Source organism: Musa acuminata, chromosome BXJ1-8, assembly GCF_036884655.1.
Source record: "Musa acuminata AAA Group cultivar baxijiao chromosome BXJ1-8, Cavendish_Baxijiao_AAA, whole genome shotgun sequence".
In the NCBI taxonomy this organism is placed as follows: domain Eukaryota; kingdom Viridiplantae; phylum Streptophyta; class Magnoliopsida; order Zingiberales; family Musaceae; genus Musa; species Musa acuminata.
Window position 1 is genome coordinate 47,055,223 of NC_088334.1, and position 15,503 is coordinate 47,070,725.

Consider the following 15,503-nt stretch of genomic DNA (forward strand, 5'->3'; position numbering starts at 1 on the left):
CAGCAGTCCCATTATTGTTTTTCTAGGGAGCATGAGTGAGCAAATACAGAGTAAATGAACATAAAATGATCTACAGGAAGAGAACAGGGCATTACTTGGTTGCTTTTTGGATCTAATCACCATTATCCACATATGAGTAAGATTTTAATGCATATATAGAAAGGGGTACATATCTTGCATGGCACTGTACCATATATAAAAAAAAATACAATTAACAGCAGAAGAAATCCAAAATTTAAAAGAGGAGCTGAATCAAAGAACATGACTATCCTTAAATAGAAGATTTTCCAACCAACCCTTCATGTGGAACATCAGACCAGTGAAGCAAGCAGAGTTCATTACTTACTAGGATAATAAACCCAAACATGCATAGCCTTTTTCCTCTTAAGTACATATTCTTATGATCCAAAAACATCTCATCATACAGGTAGTACACATCCAACAATGTTCGACTAGTAACATTCAAACAGCAGCGGCAGCATGCATGCATGCATGCAGCAGCCAGGCTATCTCATCCATGTACCTAGTTCCAGATACACCAATCCAGTTGAGCTTCCACCTCCTCCTGCTGGTGGTGCTCCGTAAACATGCCATCGGGGTAGTAGCTGCAACCCTCGTCACTCATGTCGTCCTCGGAATGGATTCCGACGACGTCGACCAGCTCCACACGGTGGTAGTTCTCCGGGAGGTAAGACTCCCGGCTGCTCTCCACAAGATGATGCCCGCCCTCCGCTTCGACCACCGCGCTTCCTCCACTCCCGGGGCTCAGCATGTCCTCCACCTTCTTCTGCTGGATGTTCAGGACCGTCAGATCCGCGGTTGACGCCGCCTGATCGTCCACCGTCAGCACGGTGACGCCTGATGCTCCTTGCTCGTTTGCTTCTTCTAGCTTTTCAGCCAGTGTGCTCAGCTGCAACACAATTAGACTACTCAAAACTCTGATGAATACCTTCAACCAAATTTTAATTACTAATTCAGCTAACTAAATAAGTTATTCGGATCATTAACGAGTGGAATCAACATAAGGAGAATAAAAAAGAATAACATTCTCACAATTGAATTAAAGATGACTCCAAATAATTAAAATATTCTCACAATTTTAAACCTTTGGAGAACATGAAGACGATTTAACCTCGGAATATCAATTTTCACTTTTCCTGAATCACAAATCACGCTGACATAGCATCGGTCTAACAAACTTAGATCAAACATGAATCTTTAGGTCGGAAGGTGATGGGAGGGGGAGGGGGAGGGGCAGAGAGAAGAGGTCACCTGCGATCGCAAGCGGTGGTTGTCCTTGAGGAGGGCATCGTGGTCGAAGAGGAGCGCATCGTAGGAGGATTTGAGCTGATCGAAGTCGCGCTCCAGCTGCTTGTTCTTCCATCGGGCACGCCGGTTCTGGAACCAGATCGCCACCTGCCTGGGTTGCAACCCTAGCATCTGAGCCAGCTCGCTCTTCCTCTCTGGCTCCAACTTGTTCTCCTCCTTGAAGCTCCGCTCCAGCAAGTGGACCTTTTTTTCACACCAAAACATATTGTTATTCCCTATCCAAAATAACTTTATCGAATTTTTTATTGAAAAAAATAATTTTCATAAGACTATTCAAAATTGAGATGTATTAATTGCATAATAGTAGTAAAATTGTCTAATTCTTTTCCATCCATTTTCACTCGGCAAATAATTTTATCCCACAATAATGAAAAGAGGGAGAAATAACGCCACTACTTAACGAACCCGTCGAGGAACACTACCTAATCTCTTGGAACTTTTGCGGGACCAAGTGGGAGACACCGACAAAGCTTCCGATCGCAAGGGAGGTCGATAACATCGTTATAGATAGGCTTGCGGATAGGAGTTGGCTGTAAAAAAGCGAATTACCTGCTCGGAGGTGAGACGGCGCTTCTTCTCCGGCAGCTGCTCCTCGTAGTACTCCTCATAAACCTCATCCGGCGACGTGAAGAACGGCCGCCGCTTGCTTGCGCCGCCCTTCTCGGCCACCCCAACCACCACCGGACTCACCGCTTTATTTCCCAACATAAAACATCCATCACGATCCGTGCTCTTGCCCACAAAAAACCGAATTCAAACCCAAATCAAGTAAAAAAGCTGTAGCGATTAGTACCTCGAAGGACGGGATTTCCGCTGCCCCAGAGGAGCAGGGGGCCGCGGGAGGACGAAGAGGAAGCCGAGTCAAAGATCAGACGGCCAGAATCCATCCCCTGGTCTTAGATCGGAGTCGATTGACGGTCTGATCTGGGTTCGCAGGTACGTCTCTCTCTATGTACTCGCTTCTAGGTGTACGTATGTATGTACTCCTCTCCCTGGGATCTCGATCGGTCGGGATCGATGGAAGGGGATCTATAGATCGGATTAGAAGAAGAAGAAGAGGAAGAAGAAGAAGGCAAGGATGGAGATGGTCTTATGGCGGAAGAAGCTGGTGCTCCAGAGGAGGCGCGTCGACGTCTTCATCGGGAAGAGGGAGAACCCCATCATCCAGCTTGGGGTTTCCGGAAGTCTCGGTTGACGTAAACAGCAACGAGAAGAAACGTCACTACCACCACCCGGGAGAGCCTGCCGGAGACCGCCTCAGTGCGCGGTCAAGTCGAGGGGACGCCGGGGAGAGGTAAATTTAGGGTGGGATTTCGCCGCCGGAACTCGAGATTCCGGCGATATGAGGGCTTGGAGGAGAAGAGTTTTATTCTCCGGGGGGGTTTTTGTTAATTTATTTTTCAGTACATAATTCGTGGGGGCTTTCCGGCTAAAATTGGAGCAGCGAAGGGGTGGAGATTTATAGCGGGAAACATCGAACAGTCGGACGAATTTGCCCTTCGAGGTCTGTGGGTGTCATATTTTAGTGAGGGGATTAAAGAAGGGATACCGGATTCAATATTGGGAGGGTGCATAGGAGAATACGGCTTACGGCTGGATAACGGCCTTGGGAGAAGGGTAACGATAGGGGAGAGGATTAGAACGGGGATACGGTATTCACGGATACGAAAGTAGGATTCACGAAGGTGAGGTTGGATTGGGAATACGGCGCTTGTTCCGGCTGGATAACAAATCCATCGCTAATGGGGTGGAGTAGGAGCGGATACGGTATTCAGGATGGGAGAATGGAGACCGAATAGGAGGGATGCTAACGGGATGGGGGTGGGACGGGCAGTGCCTCCCCGTCCTGTCGTATCTCTAGCTCTCATTCCATTTCACGTTTCGGACGGGAGATGGAAATCCCATTTGGGGACGGAGAATTATGCGTTCTTCGTATTATCTCAATTATTTTTTTTAAAATTAAAAAATTATTATTAAAATTTATTAATAATATTAAAAATTATATATAAAAAGTATATACTAATAATATTTATAAAATTTGTATATCATAATAATATTTATTAATACTATATCATGTAGTTTGATTGAATCAAATAACTCATAATCAACTCAACTAACATTCAATCTAACTTGATTTAAAGTAGATGGGTGCATGGATCACCTAATATTTGAGCTTAATATTTTGATCTATATATTAATAGATGAGTATGATTATGGGAATGAGGATAGAGAGTGTTTTATATGTCCCTGCTGCTCTATAATCATGTAAGTAATAAAAAAATAATTGATGAAAAATACTATTATCATTATCCATCTTTATTAATTAAGTGAGGGTAAAAAGATTTACTATTAAACGTATTAAAAAATAAAATTGATGGGTATAATTTAATTTTTTTTTATTTTTTTTATAAAATTCATCCCTAATACAACTAAAGGACCTCTGTAAGGCTTTCAATTATCTGAGAGTAACAATATGGATATTTTTGTTATCATTCCTCTGTCCACACATTCATATAATATTAAATGATCCTTTCTCTCTTTTTTTTTTTTTCCTCTACAGAAACATATATAATTGTTCAATGGGTGAAAATATATATCTGTTTTTATTATCTTAATAACTCTACGCATCCTAATTATTCAAAGACCAAACTTGCTAACAAGCATTCATAATTAAGTTACCATCTTTTACTAAATAATTCTTTCATTATATTAAAACTATATAAATAAGAATTTGGAATGTATCGACTATACAATAATGAATTACTCTGATACTTTCACATATTTGTAAAGTCACATTGGCATTGATAATAATCAAAAATCTTCCGTAATAACGACCTCAGTCAGATCTCTCTAACTACTATATGATGAGATATTACATTGCAAAGTCATGTTGCAATCTTCTTCTTTCTATTTTATTTCTATCAGGCATCACATATTTGTTATCACTATCGAATCAAATCACTGCATCCCTGCGACATAATGCAACTCATCCTATCCACATCACATGCTTTCAGAATATAAATCGACTTCCATCACAAATTCCACATTCTGGAATATGTCAATTTCCGTCGACGACTAAAAAGAAAAAGATTCAGATGGTGTCTCCTCCGCGGCCATTCCGTGTGGACTCAGCGGAACAGTCGTCGTCACCCACCATGTCCCACCGAATACTAAACCTTCTCTTTTCCTACAGTGGACTTTGAAAGCAAAATGATGGTGGACAAGCCACATAAAAGAAGAAGAAGAAGAATTGAATAGCTCTACTAAAGCAGCGCATAATCCATCAAGTTTCTAATTGGTAAGTTATATGTGTATACATCATATTTATCCCTCATAATAGGTTAAGATATGTATCCCTACCAAGCTCAAAAACTTATAAATATACTATTGTAGTTGACCTTCGTCAGTAGATTGTCAACATAATGACATTGAGATTCAAATTGACATTAATATTTGTTTTCAAAATATTGGGAAACATGAATATAAGGTATTTAGGTATATAAGCTTTAATATTTCTACATTTAATGATAACTAATCAGTAATAGTTTATTGAATGGATTTTAATGTGAGTGACATTTATGAAATTTTTAAATACTTAAAGGGATGCACATATATAATTTATATTTTTGTAAGAATATATATATATATATATAATATTTAAATAGATAAATATATTCTCTATATTTAGAGGTAAGACTATATATATTAATCCTTCTTAAATCAGGATTTGTGTCATAGAATAACTTATATATATTTAGAGGTAAAACTATATATATATATATATATATATATATATATATATATATATATATTGTATTTCTAAGAATTTTGTACATTAGGTACACCCTTTTATAACATGGAACAATGTAAAAAAAAAAAAACATGGTTTCTTATTTATAGTGTTAAGAATATTTCTATTTTTTAATATAATTCCAAGAACCATAAAATTTCTTATGTTTGGAAGGAGGAAAATAGAAGTGTTCATTTGTTGCTTACGTTTGTGAAAAGAAAAAAAAACTAAAACTATTGAGATATGGAGAAATAACTCATCTCCAAACTTATAAATATTTTTTGCTTTAATGAGCAAGACATGAAATGTATTATACTATTGAAATGAAATAATTTTGATCTTTTAGAAAAGAAAAAGAAACAATGTTGCATGGGTCTGCACTCCCACCACCAAGGCTTTCCATGATGTTTACAAGTCTCATCAACTCCAGGGTTCAGATGAGTTGCAAATGGAATCTAGGAAGCTAAAGAGAGTTGTTCTGTTTTCATTTCTTGTCACTGTTGTTTCCTGTAGTTTGGAGCATGTCCCTCACCATCATGGTGTCATGGAATAAGATGCCTGCCTACACATCAACTTGTTCCGATTGGGAGGAGCCACCTTGTTGTTGTTACCATCAACAATGCCTGGACATTTGACTTCTGAATAATATGTTGCAACCTTAGTTTCTGACCCACAATTATGTGGTCGATCATACTATGTTGATTGGTTTTATGTTGGACAGCAGCTAACCAGTGAGCCAAACCAATTGATACATGTTCTATATTTCCCTTGGCATCACCAGCTACTATGCACTGCCTCCTCATCATCAGCAATTCTCCTATTTCAGGACACCATTGATGTGTGATGCTGATGAAGTTATATTTAATGGCACCACTTAGTGAGCTTCTATTTGGCACATCTTATTTGGCTCCTATGTGCTTGGCACTAAGAAATAGGTAAACTGTGGTAATGCTCAAAGCAGAGTTGCTGAGATTGGAATATAAGCTGCTTCCATATCCAAATCCAAGTAAAAGATGTGTAGTGTTCCAGATGAACAGTAAAAAAAAAAAAACTTGGTTGCTTTGAAGAGCCTTGTTTTTTTTCTGATGATAAATGGTAAAGATGGAATATGATCCTAAAACATAGTTAGTAGATCTTTATTAGCTAAGCTAGCTAACCTCTTTATAAGACAGTTCATAGAAAAAATACTTGCTTGGGATGAAATCTGGATGAACCAAGAAAAAGAATATTATTGTTTTTGTGTTGTCTCTTCTATCTATTGTTCTATATTAGTTGGACTATTCTTAGATTCTTTTGTACTTTTTTTATCCATTAACCTTGAGAACACAAAGTTGGACCTTCTTTTGCTAGTTTAGATGCTTGTCCTATTTAGGCCTGAAAAGGCAGATGACCCTTACATGATTACCAAAGGCCTCCTCCTCCTTTCATAGGTGAGGACTATTAGTATTGTGCATATGTCTGACAGTCTCAGGGATGTTTTGACATCACTGAGCTCTATACAAAACATTATCTTTAGTTAAATTAAACACATTTAGGATTAAATTTTTGGTCTTTAGTAAAATCTTGTTAGCTCTCTCTTTATCTTTTCTCACACCAATGATGCTAATAATTCATCTAACTACAGACTGTACATATATAGATTTATCAAAAATTAACAGTGTTTTTTCTTTGGAATTGTGAGGGCGAAATCGATCGGAATTGCGACATCCACTTCATTAAGCCGCCCTAATCTCCAATCATCGTTCAGTGAAGAGATGGAGAGTTGGAACTCTTCTTGGCTCCCATCTTTTCTTGTCTTTCTAGCTTTTCTATTGTCAAAAGAAAGTGTGCAGACATGAACCCTTTCTCTCTTTTATTTGCTTAGCTACGAAGGGATGAAGGTAGTGATCGAAGTGCGTGTTCCTTTCAATCCTTCTTCCCAATTCTAACTTTACGAGTTCAAGGTGGGAATAGTAATGTGACATGGATTGCTTGTCTACAAACATGATTGGATCCATTAAATTCATGCTTTCTCCTCGAGTTCTAAGAGACCTATGAACACAACAAATTACTCTGCTACTGTTCTACTGGCGCCAATGGGAGCCATTCAGCTCACAGGCTTCACGTCCAGCTACAGTAGGAAGGATTTCTCATAGATATATCAGACAGCCATGAGAGATTAATAAGAAAAAATAACCTATTCAAAAATACTGTAAAAAATCCATAGGGTGTTCCCCATAGATATTACTTCCCTTACATTTTATAGATTACGATAAAAATATGAAAAAAATGAGAACTTCTCGAGAAAAGCCAATAAATAATATGTTAATATTCGGAAAAGAAAATCAATTAAAATGTTTATAACATTTAATTTTAACAAACAATCTATATCAAATGGTTTAAGAAGTATGAAAGGGTGGTTTAAGCGGATCGAATAGATTTAACAGATCCGACCCGTCATTTGAAGCCCATTTTTATGAAGACCAAAATTGAGTTCATGCGCTTTAAGATAGAAGCCCAACATGCCGAGCCCACATAGAGCCCACTATGGGCAGCGCTCTATATATTCTAACAAGGTGCCTAGGCCATCGCATACAGCGACAGAAACCCTATCGCTTCTTCTTCCGGGGGCCGCCGCAAAACCCTAGTCTCCCCTTTTTCGTCCTCGTCTCGTCGAGCGGATGATCCCTCAGCCGTGTCTTCTTCAATCGATGCCCCCTTTGCGTGATAATGTCACGATGTTTTCTTCTTCGACCGATGTTCTTTTGTTTGCTAGTCGTTCATATATTTCTTGACGGAGTTTTATGTTTTGGGATCGTCGATGATGATAAATCTAAAGGCTTGTTTCTCAAGACATTCGCAGTGGCCGCCTGAGAGCTTTCGCCTCGCCGGGCTTGAGAGCTTGTGCTGCTCGACTCTTCCTTGGATGTCTGAGATCGATCCCCAAATCTATTCGGATCTTTTAATCCTTACTTTTTCGTTTCTATTGCGATAAAAAGTAGTTATGAGTCTTTTGAGAGCTTCAGAATCGTATCTCTTTGTTGTTCTTGGTGAAATGTTTTGGTTTGTATCGATGATGACAAATTCAAGGCTTGTTTCTCAAAACATTCGCAGTGGCCGCCTGAGAGCTTTCGCCTTGCCAGGCTTGAGAGCTTGTGCTGCTTAATTCTTCCTTGGATGTCTGAGATCGTTCTTCACCATTAATCCAATTCCTGGGTATTTTAACTGACTTCGCCGCGTTCGTTTTTGAAAGAAATATGGTTCTTAGCACTTGAAAGCGTCCAAGTTTGGAGTTTTTTTTTTCTTGCCGACAGAAAGATTCACCGTAAAAATGAAAAAGGTCAGCCTTTTGCCCTCGCGCTTTAGATTTTGTGTTGCCCAATTCATCCAGCTTTGGTGCTCGAAGTCGTTACATTGAAAAATCAAAGTTGGAATATTTTGTCTTTTACAATTCATAAAGAGCTAATTGCCAATGATGACAGATAGTAAGGCTTGTTTCTCAAAACATTCGCAGTGGCCGCCTAAGAGCTTTCGCCTCTCCAGGCTTGAGAGTTTATGCTGCTCAGTTCTTCCTTGGATGTCTGAGGCCATCAGCTCGATCTCATTGTTGATTTGGTCTTTGGTTTTTGTCGTTGGTTTGATTTTGGCGTCAAAGTACATTTCATTCATGTAATTCATGTGAAATTTTATGGTAAAACGCAAAGAACCCTATGGTGGGACTACACGTCTGCCCCTCTGGCCTGTTCACATGCCTTAGGGATGAAGTAGTCCCTGATATCCATCTGCCCTTGTGCTTCACTTGTCGGCAATCTTCCTCTGGTTGTCCTGGCATTCTCTTTGAGGGATACAAGACTGATATCTCCATCTTAACTGTTAGTTAAATGGCCATAGCTTCTTTCTAAGTTTTGTTGATATAACTTCATCTTCTCCTTGTTCATATTTTCTTATAATTTGTAGTCATGATCTTCATTTTTGGTGTGAATTTTTTCTTTTTGAGTTGTTAGATTTTGATCATGTTTTCAGGTTGGGACGTTTTCTTTTTTCGAAGGCTATTCTTTTATTATTTTAGGTGTTTGTAACTTATGAGGACCCAAATGTTGAAGAGAGAAATTTTAGTCTATTTATTTAACATTCTCTTGTGGAAAATTTTGTCTAAGGATTTAATTTTTGATGGAAATTATTTTATATTTACTTTCGTTGATACCTTTCACTGCATATAATTCAATCAATGGGCATAAATTATGTTAAACTTGATTGGCCATTCTTTATTAATGGTGACATATATTGCAAAGGAATTTGGCAGGAAACAAATTGTTATTATTAATGGTGATATGTTTTAATCTGAAAATTATATTTTAATGGTGATGTGTAGTGTCACATTAGTTACAATAAACATAAAATTATGTCAGATCTGCCTTATATTTAGCTTGTGACATGCAAGTGATGCTAGTTATCTTTTATCACTTGGGTGTTTTAAAGTGTAAATGCTTGGATGTGGTGTTAAATTGTTAGGGGTTCTTTTATTGTTTTGGATCAATAGGAGGAAGTAAATTAGAGTAAAAAAGTTAAGAGATTAGAATTAATAGATAATTAAAAAATAACTATTATAGATAATATTATATTTAAAATTTGATATATTATTAAAGTTAATCATGAAAATGGTTTAAGAGTTATTGTTATTAAGGATTTTTTAATATTATTATATATAAAAAAGATTTAAAGATATAATTATAGTTTTTAAATTTATGGAAGGATAAGATGTTTTGAATTGTTTATATTTTTTAAATCGGATTTGATAATTAAACTAAAAAAATTTAAAGAAGTTTAGTTGATTTTACTTTTTATCATTGAAATATATAATAGTAAGAGATTTAAATGATTATATAAAGGGGTGTATGGTGATTTTAGTTATGAAAAGAGAAAAGGAGTTTGTGGAATAATTTTAGATTTTATAATAATTTTACAAATATAAATATTTATTTTAAAAAGATATAAATATTTAATTATTTATAATATTGATTATAATTAGATTTAAATAGATTTTTTATATTAGAAATATAGATAAAGTTACGATATCGAAAGGTATTTTAGTTTAATTTATTATATTTTTTATGCGACGTATCTCATTTATGGTCAAGGACAATGTGAGGTAATTATTATATGCCTTAGTTGGTATAATATTTTAAACTCAATTTCATTGTTTCAAGTGTAGAAAATATCAAACTTCGATAAATGGATGTACGAATTGTATACACTTTATAATTATATAAAAAAAATTTGCATATTTACATAAAAGATAAAAATGAGTTTTTGTATATTGCAAGCATGCGTTCAACTAAATCATCGTATATTGGGAGTCCAAAGTTGACTTTGTTAGGTTGAATTGCAAGTCAAACTACGGTTCACATACATCTTTTGTCTTCTCCAGTTTTGCCCTTTTTCTATGTTGAGAAGAATGCGATCATGGAAGAGCAGTGCTGTCCTTTTCATTCCAGTTTTCCTGCCATTACAAGCTCAAGCAAGGAAGCAACACTATTGCTCCAGAGAATTTTGTGCCCCCACTGAAACCAGATAGCTCTTTATTTTAATTTTGGCTTTGGAATTTTGGACATTGAAACATCCATTACTTTCCAAGATGATGGATGGGTAATGCTGTACATGGAATCAAAGCCCTTTTCCTTGAAATCATACGAAATCCATGGCAATTCTCTCGTAGAGGAATATTATCTTGGAGCTCCTCAAAGCACCTTTATCGACTAATAATAAACAAGACAAAGAAATGTATCATTATCTATTCTCTCTCTTTTTTTATATTTTTTTCCTGTTTCTTCTTGTCCATAAAACGTTATGCTTAGTGCTTTTTATTATCTGATTATGATCCTTCAGCAAGTGTCTTCTTGGCGATGAAACATTAAGCACTCATCGGATCTCTGCACGAATCTCGATGGCGCCTGTTAACGCTGACCGGCGGCTAATGATGCGCGACGTGTGCGGTGGACACATGATACGCGTGCGGGAACATACGCATCATCCGACCGTTCGTTTTAGAAAGTCCGCAGTAATCCGCCGTAGAATCGTCGCGCTAAACCCTTTCCGACTGTGTATGTGACTCACATCCAAAGTTAGCAGCAGACACACAATTTGCTTCTTCTCCTTCTCCGTCTCCTTATTATGAGCAGCAATACTTTTCTACCAGTTGATAGACCACCCGAGCCTACCTGTTTTCTTATTGGACCAAACTTTGGACCCCACCGGAGTCTAACTTAAGGGCTGACCCTTTTTTGTCTCCGCATTCCGCCCTTATATGACGGGAGGTGCTAAACGAGCAAAAGGAAGTTGGATCTGGGTCGTATCGACGGCGAGAACCTTTTTGGGCGAGCGCGATGAAGCCTACCGTGATCGCTTCCCCGAACGAAAATAAGATTTCTGATTCACAGAGCACCGTCCGAGGTACAGATTTCTGAATCGAATCTTTTTTTGCCCCATCAGTTTGGGCTTTGTCCCGTTTATTATGATTCGACCATGTAATTCTCGAAAGATACTCCGGATTTAGGCCGGATTGTTGTATTTTATCAAGCAGTGACATCGTCTTTGCCGTTCTTCAAACTTATTTCGATTTCTTTTTGGACCTTCTATTACTGTGGTGTTTGTTATGTTAATTAAAACGATCTGTTGCGCGTTAGCTAACACGATCGATATTGCTGGAAAAGGTTTCATCTGATTCATAGAACTTAATATGCTGCACTGCGCAAGTTATTCCGGTGCTGTCATGTATGTTTCACATACATTTGTGACCGTGTCGGTGGTGATTTATCTCCCGCTGCAGCTGGTAAACACCGGCGATATCCTCTTCTGGGCCGAGTCTCTACCATGTGCTGGCATCTGTAACTGTATTTGCTTCCGGTGGGAGTAATGCTGATGTCTTTGCATACAATGATCGTTTGTAATATTACATCAATTCCAGGTGGTTTATTGTGGCTTGTGGTAAGAAATGCTGCTATATGTAATTACTAAGTAGTCCGGGAAGTTGGTTTAGTTTTGGCTATGATATATTTGCATTGATTATCTTATTCCAAACACATTTGACACTACACTGGAGCATCGTTCATAGGAATCTGTACTTGTATTGATTAAGATCTGAAGGTCGTCTCCCTTGTTTTATCATTTTTTTTTACCTTTTTATTATTATGTACTTGTTCTGGATTATGCACTCGTGTTCTACAATGATTATGCTCGTTATGGTGCTACCTATTCTTCATGCAGCTCTATAAAATCAATTTACCTTCAGTTTGAGACTTTTTTTTTTTCCGAGAAAACACTTGTTTTATTGTGGCAGAATCCCGTTGCACTGAATGGCTCTCTCTGATCTCATATGAATCTTTTTATTCACCTTTCGCTGTCTCTGTTCTCTTAAATATCTTCAATATCTTGATCATTGTCTATATGGTTCTTGCTTTACTCTTTTTCCTTTTAGTTATAATTCTGTATTCTTTTCATCTGCTTGCTGTTGACCATGTTTAAAGCTAAATATCAAGGCAAGGTAATCTTTGTTGTTCCTCTTATGCATCATTGCCATATCCTTGTCTTCTAAATTTAGCTTGCTCTCTCGTTTATCTATTTTTTGATTTGTTTTCGTCATTTCTGGTTTTTATGCTGTGCAGAAGCAGCCTATTCTGGATTTAAGACAGCTGCAATTTCAGGTGCTATTGCTGCTGTGCCCACGGTATGTTTTCCTTGAATTTCTTTCTGCTTACCTCGATTAGTGGTATCAGCATTTCTAGTTGGGATATTGCATTTACTTGTCATTAAAATGCGTAAACTCTTGGCATCTTCTTTTGTCGTGTGAGTATTTATACTTGGGGCAGTGCATTATTTCTTGATATTCAAATATGTGATCTATTGACATTTTCTATCCATTTGTACATAATCAGTCACACATGAAGTAGACAATTAGATAGGATCAGAACTTAGAGCAGTTTAAGCTATCATTCAGTTGTCAACTATAAAATGGAAGTTTTAACTCTACATGCCAAGTCTTTTATTTATTCTCTTTCTTTGCACGTTGATTGTACCTAATTTACTTTTTTTTTTCAGTTGGTTGGTTGTCGTGTAATTCCTTGGGCCAAAGCTAACCTCAACTACACTGCACAGGCACTTATCATATCAGCAGGTATTATATTCTAAAGTACATTGCCTTTGCTGGTGACTTACTAGATTTTAACATTAGTTTTTTTCTGATTACAATGAAAAAGCAATTACTTCATTTTTTTGCTCATATTTCTTACCCATGATATGAGAAAATTTCCTACCATGATCCAAACTGCATCTGAATTATTCGGATACTCTTTTCTGGATTACTAACTCTGGATTATTCAGATCACTGAGTTAAATACTCTTTTCTGCCCTAAAAGTACCTTCTTGGCAGTTAAAAGACATCCTTTCCAAACAATATAAAAAAATATAAGTTATGATGGTTGGTGCTACTATTATTAGTCTTGAAATCAGGAAATTCAGTGCTGTATGTTCTACAACCAAAGTTCATAACAAGGGTCTGAAACAACATATAGGGAATGAACAATACCAATTTTCTACTGGTAATCATGTTTCTAGGAATTATTGTATCTTCACTTCATTTAGAAATTCTGTAGACATGTCCTCCAGCAATCTTTTCAGAAGTAGAGGATAATAGGAAAAAAAAAACATTGACCTTTGCACTTTGTTACCATTTGAGGGTTTCTCTTTGTCACAGGACAGCAGACTGGATTTTTGTCCATGTGATAATATTCCACATCTTGTCAACTACCTAGTCTTTTTATGTTTCCATGTGGTTCTATTGTCAGTCCTTCTGGTTTCAAATTAAGCTTGTAACAATATTGAGTTGAAGTGTTCCTACATTTGGTACTGAAATGTCCAACTGAATCTCCTGCTCTTATTTTATAACTAAATGGTTAGACCATTTCTTTTGTATCACAACAAGTAGTTTGTACATCTTTATTTGTGGTCATGTAGCATTCCCATCAGTGGTATGAAGTAACAAGTATTAAGGTCTTTCTGATCTATACTATACCCATTATCAACTAACTTTAAGTGGCATGGCATGTCTAGCTGATACTAAAAATTCTTTCTGCTTTTTGATGTGACTATAGACAAAATGATGAATGAGTATTTTGTGGTTGATAGAATCACCAGGAGACTTTAGTAGTGAAGCAGGACATTTCATTTGTGGAAGTTAGCAGATAGATAATGTTAGTTCAAGAAAAGAGGTGGTATTAAAATGCAAAACTAGGTTATCTTTGTCAGTGAACTCCAAAGTTCTATAATTTCAAAATTGATGTTCAGTTCACACTTGCTGGTTTCTAGGGGTTCCAAAAGTTTTTTGCTTGCTTATATTGACGTTTGGCTTCTGCTTTGATGAGCATATAAGTAGTTGTGAGTTATTTAGCTTCCTGGTGACATGACCTCGTAGCCTATGCGTGTCTGTAATTTTGAATCTAGTAAATTGTTTACATTTGTTTTTCCCCTAGAAATAAATCATCAAAATAAATCACGTTATCTGGTCAGGCGTGAGTGTCTCACTTGATTCACAAGACCTAAGGTCAAGATCACTAACCATTTGTGCTTCTCTTTTGCAGCTTCTGTTGCTGGTTTCTTTATAACTGCTGACAAAACCATTCTACAAAATGCGAGAGGCAATAGTATAGGGAAGTACGATAAAAGCACTTGATAAGAACCCAGTTTTTAGTTTTCACCGCAGGTCATATTCCTTTTCAAATAGGATGCATGAGATTTCCATTTGAGAGGGAATTGTGTTATTGTTGCGAGGACTCTATGGATGTTAAGGATAGATATTTACCTCTTTTGGTTGGTGTTATATTTAAAGTAACACCGTGTAGCAGGCAACGATCAACTCTGTTGTGAACATCTTTCCTTTGTCCAATCTACTCACTGTTATGATTTGATTTACTTACAAATCATATGGCATGAAGGGTGTTGCCTTATAGGAGCATTGATTAAACGTCAATTGGAACAGGAGGTTCTTAGAGGTAAAAGCTAAAGGTTTAAAGTTCTGTAGATGTGGTGGTAGGTAGAACAGACGGAAATTGTGGTGGGCAAGAACTTGTTTGAATATGTTAGTGAGTGATAAATCCAAATTCCAGTGATTCGATTGCATATGGCTATCATTCATCTTGTGAAGAGCGTGCAACAACAAGTCAGTCGATCGGAGATCTTTGCAGGCCTCTGGAACTTAACACCCATCCTCTAATCAAGATTAGAGCCAAGACCAACATGTACAAGGAGCACCATCGTATCACTTTCCACTCAACCTACTCGAGGTTCTTGCTTGGTACACGAAGCTCTCAATGCAATCCTTTACGTGTAAGTAGTAATGTCGAGATCTCTTTTG

General features: G+C 37.2%; 2 protein-coding genes and 3 non-coding genes across 5 annotated transcripts; 4 read left to right on the forward strand and 1 right to left on the reverse strand.

Annotated features, from left to right (window-relative positions):
• Positions 1-320: 320 nt before the first annotated feature.
• LOC135588302 (homeobox-leucine zipper protein HOX16-like) lies at positions 321-2,767 on the reverse strand. Its single transcript, XM_065080364.1, has 4 exons — positions 2,123-2,767; positions 1,879-2,021; positions 1,273-1,512; positions 321-910 (listed from the first exon to the last, which is right to left on the reverse strand). Exons 1-4 carry the CDS (start codon positions 2,214-2,216, stop codon positions 524-526), a joined length of 864 nt encoding a protein of 287 aa, XP_064936436.1. The 5' UTR covers positions 2,217-2,767; the 3' UTR covers positions 321-523.
• Positions 2,768-7,914: 5,147 nt separating this feature from the next.
• Positions 7,915-8,036, forward strand: LOC135591869 (small nucleolar RNA SNORD14). The gene has a single exon (XR_010478637.1). It is a non-coding gene; the product is annotated as a small nucleolar RNA SNORD14 (small nucleolar RNA).
• A 130-nt stretch (positions 8,037-8,166) lies between these two features.
• LOC135591867 (small nucleolar RNA SNORD14) lies at positions 8,167-8,287 on the forward strand. Its single transcript, XR_010478635.1, has one exon. It is a non-coding gene; the product is annotated as a small nucleolar RNA SNORD14 (small nucleolar RNA).
• A 278-nt stretch (positions 8,288-8,565) lies between these two features.
• LOC135591868 (small nucleolar RNA SNORD14) lies at positions 8,566-8,687 on the forward strand. Its single transcript, XR_010478636.1, has one exon. It is a non-coding gene; the product is annotated as a small nucleolar RNA SNORD14 (small nucleolar RNA).
• A 2,701-nt stretch (positions 8,688-11,388) lies between these two features.
• Positions 11,389-15,061, forward strand: LOC103996228 (early nodulin-93). Its single transcript, XM_009417096.3, has 4 exons — positions 11,389-11,548; positions 12,760-12,821; positions 13,193-13,268; positions 14,731-15,061. Exons 1-4 carry the CDS (start codon positions 11,482-11,484, stop codon positions 14,820-14,822), a joined length of 297 nt encoding a protein of 98 aa, XP_009415371.2. The 5' UTR covers positions 11,389-11,481; the 3' UTR covers positions 14,823-15,061.
• The last annotated feature ends 442 nt before the right edge of the window (positions 15,062-15,503 follow it).

Coding starts and splice junctions, on each gene's coding strand:
- LOC135588302 (XM_065080364.1), bottom strand. CDS start 2,216: ATGGATTCTGGCCGTCTGATCTTTGACTCGGCTTCCTCTTCGTCCTCC. Junction 1,513..1,878: donor GCCGTCTCACCTCCGAGCAG/GTAATTCGCTTT, acceptor TGTGAAAAAAAG/GTCCACTTGCTGGAGCGGAG. Junction 911..1,272: donor ACCACCGCTTGCGATCGCAG/GTGACCTCTTCT, acceptor ATTGTGTTGCAG/CTGAGCACACTGGCTGAAAA.
- LOC103996228 (XM_009417096.3), top strand. CDS start 11,482: ATGAAGCCTACCGTGATCGCTTCCCCGAACGAAAATAAGATTTCTGAT. Junction 11,549..12,759: donor TTCACAGAGCACCGTCCGAG/GTACAGATTTCT, acceptor TATGCTGTGCAG/AAGCAGCCTATTCTGGATTT. Junction 12,822..13,192: donor CTATTGCTGCTGTGCCCACG/GTATGTTTTCCT, acceptor TTTTTTTTTCAG/TTGGTTGGTTGTCGTGTAAT.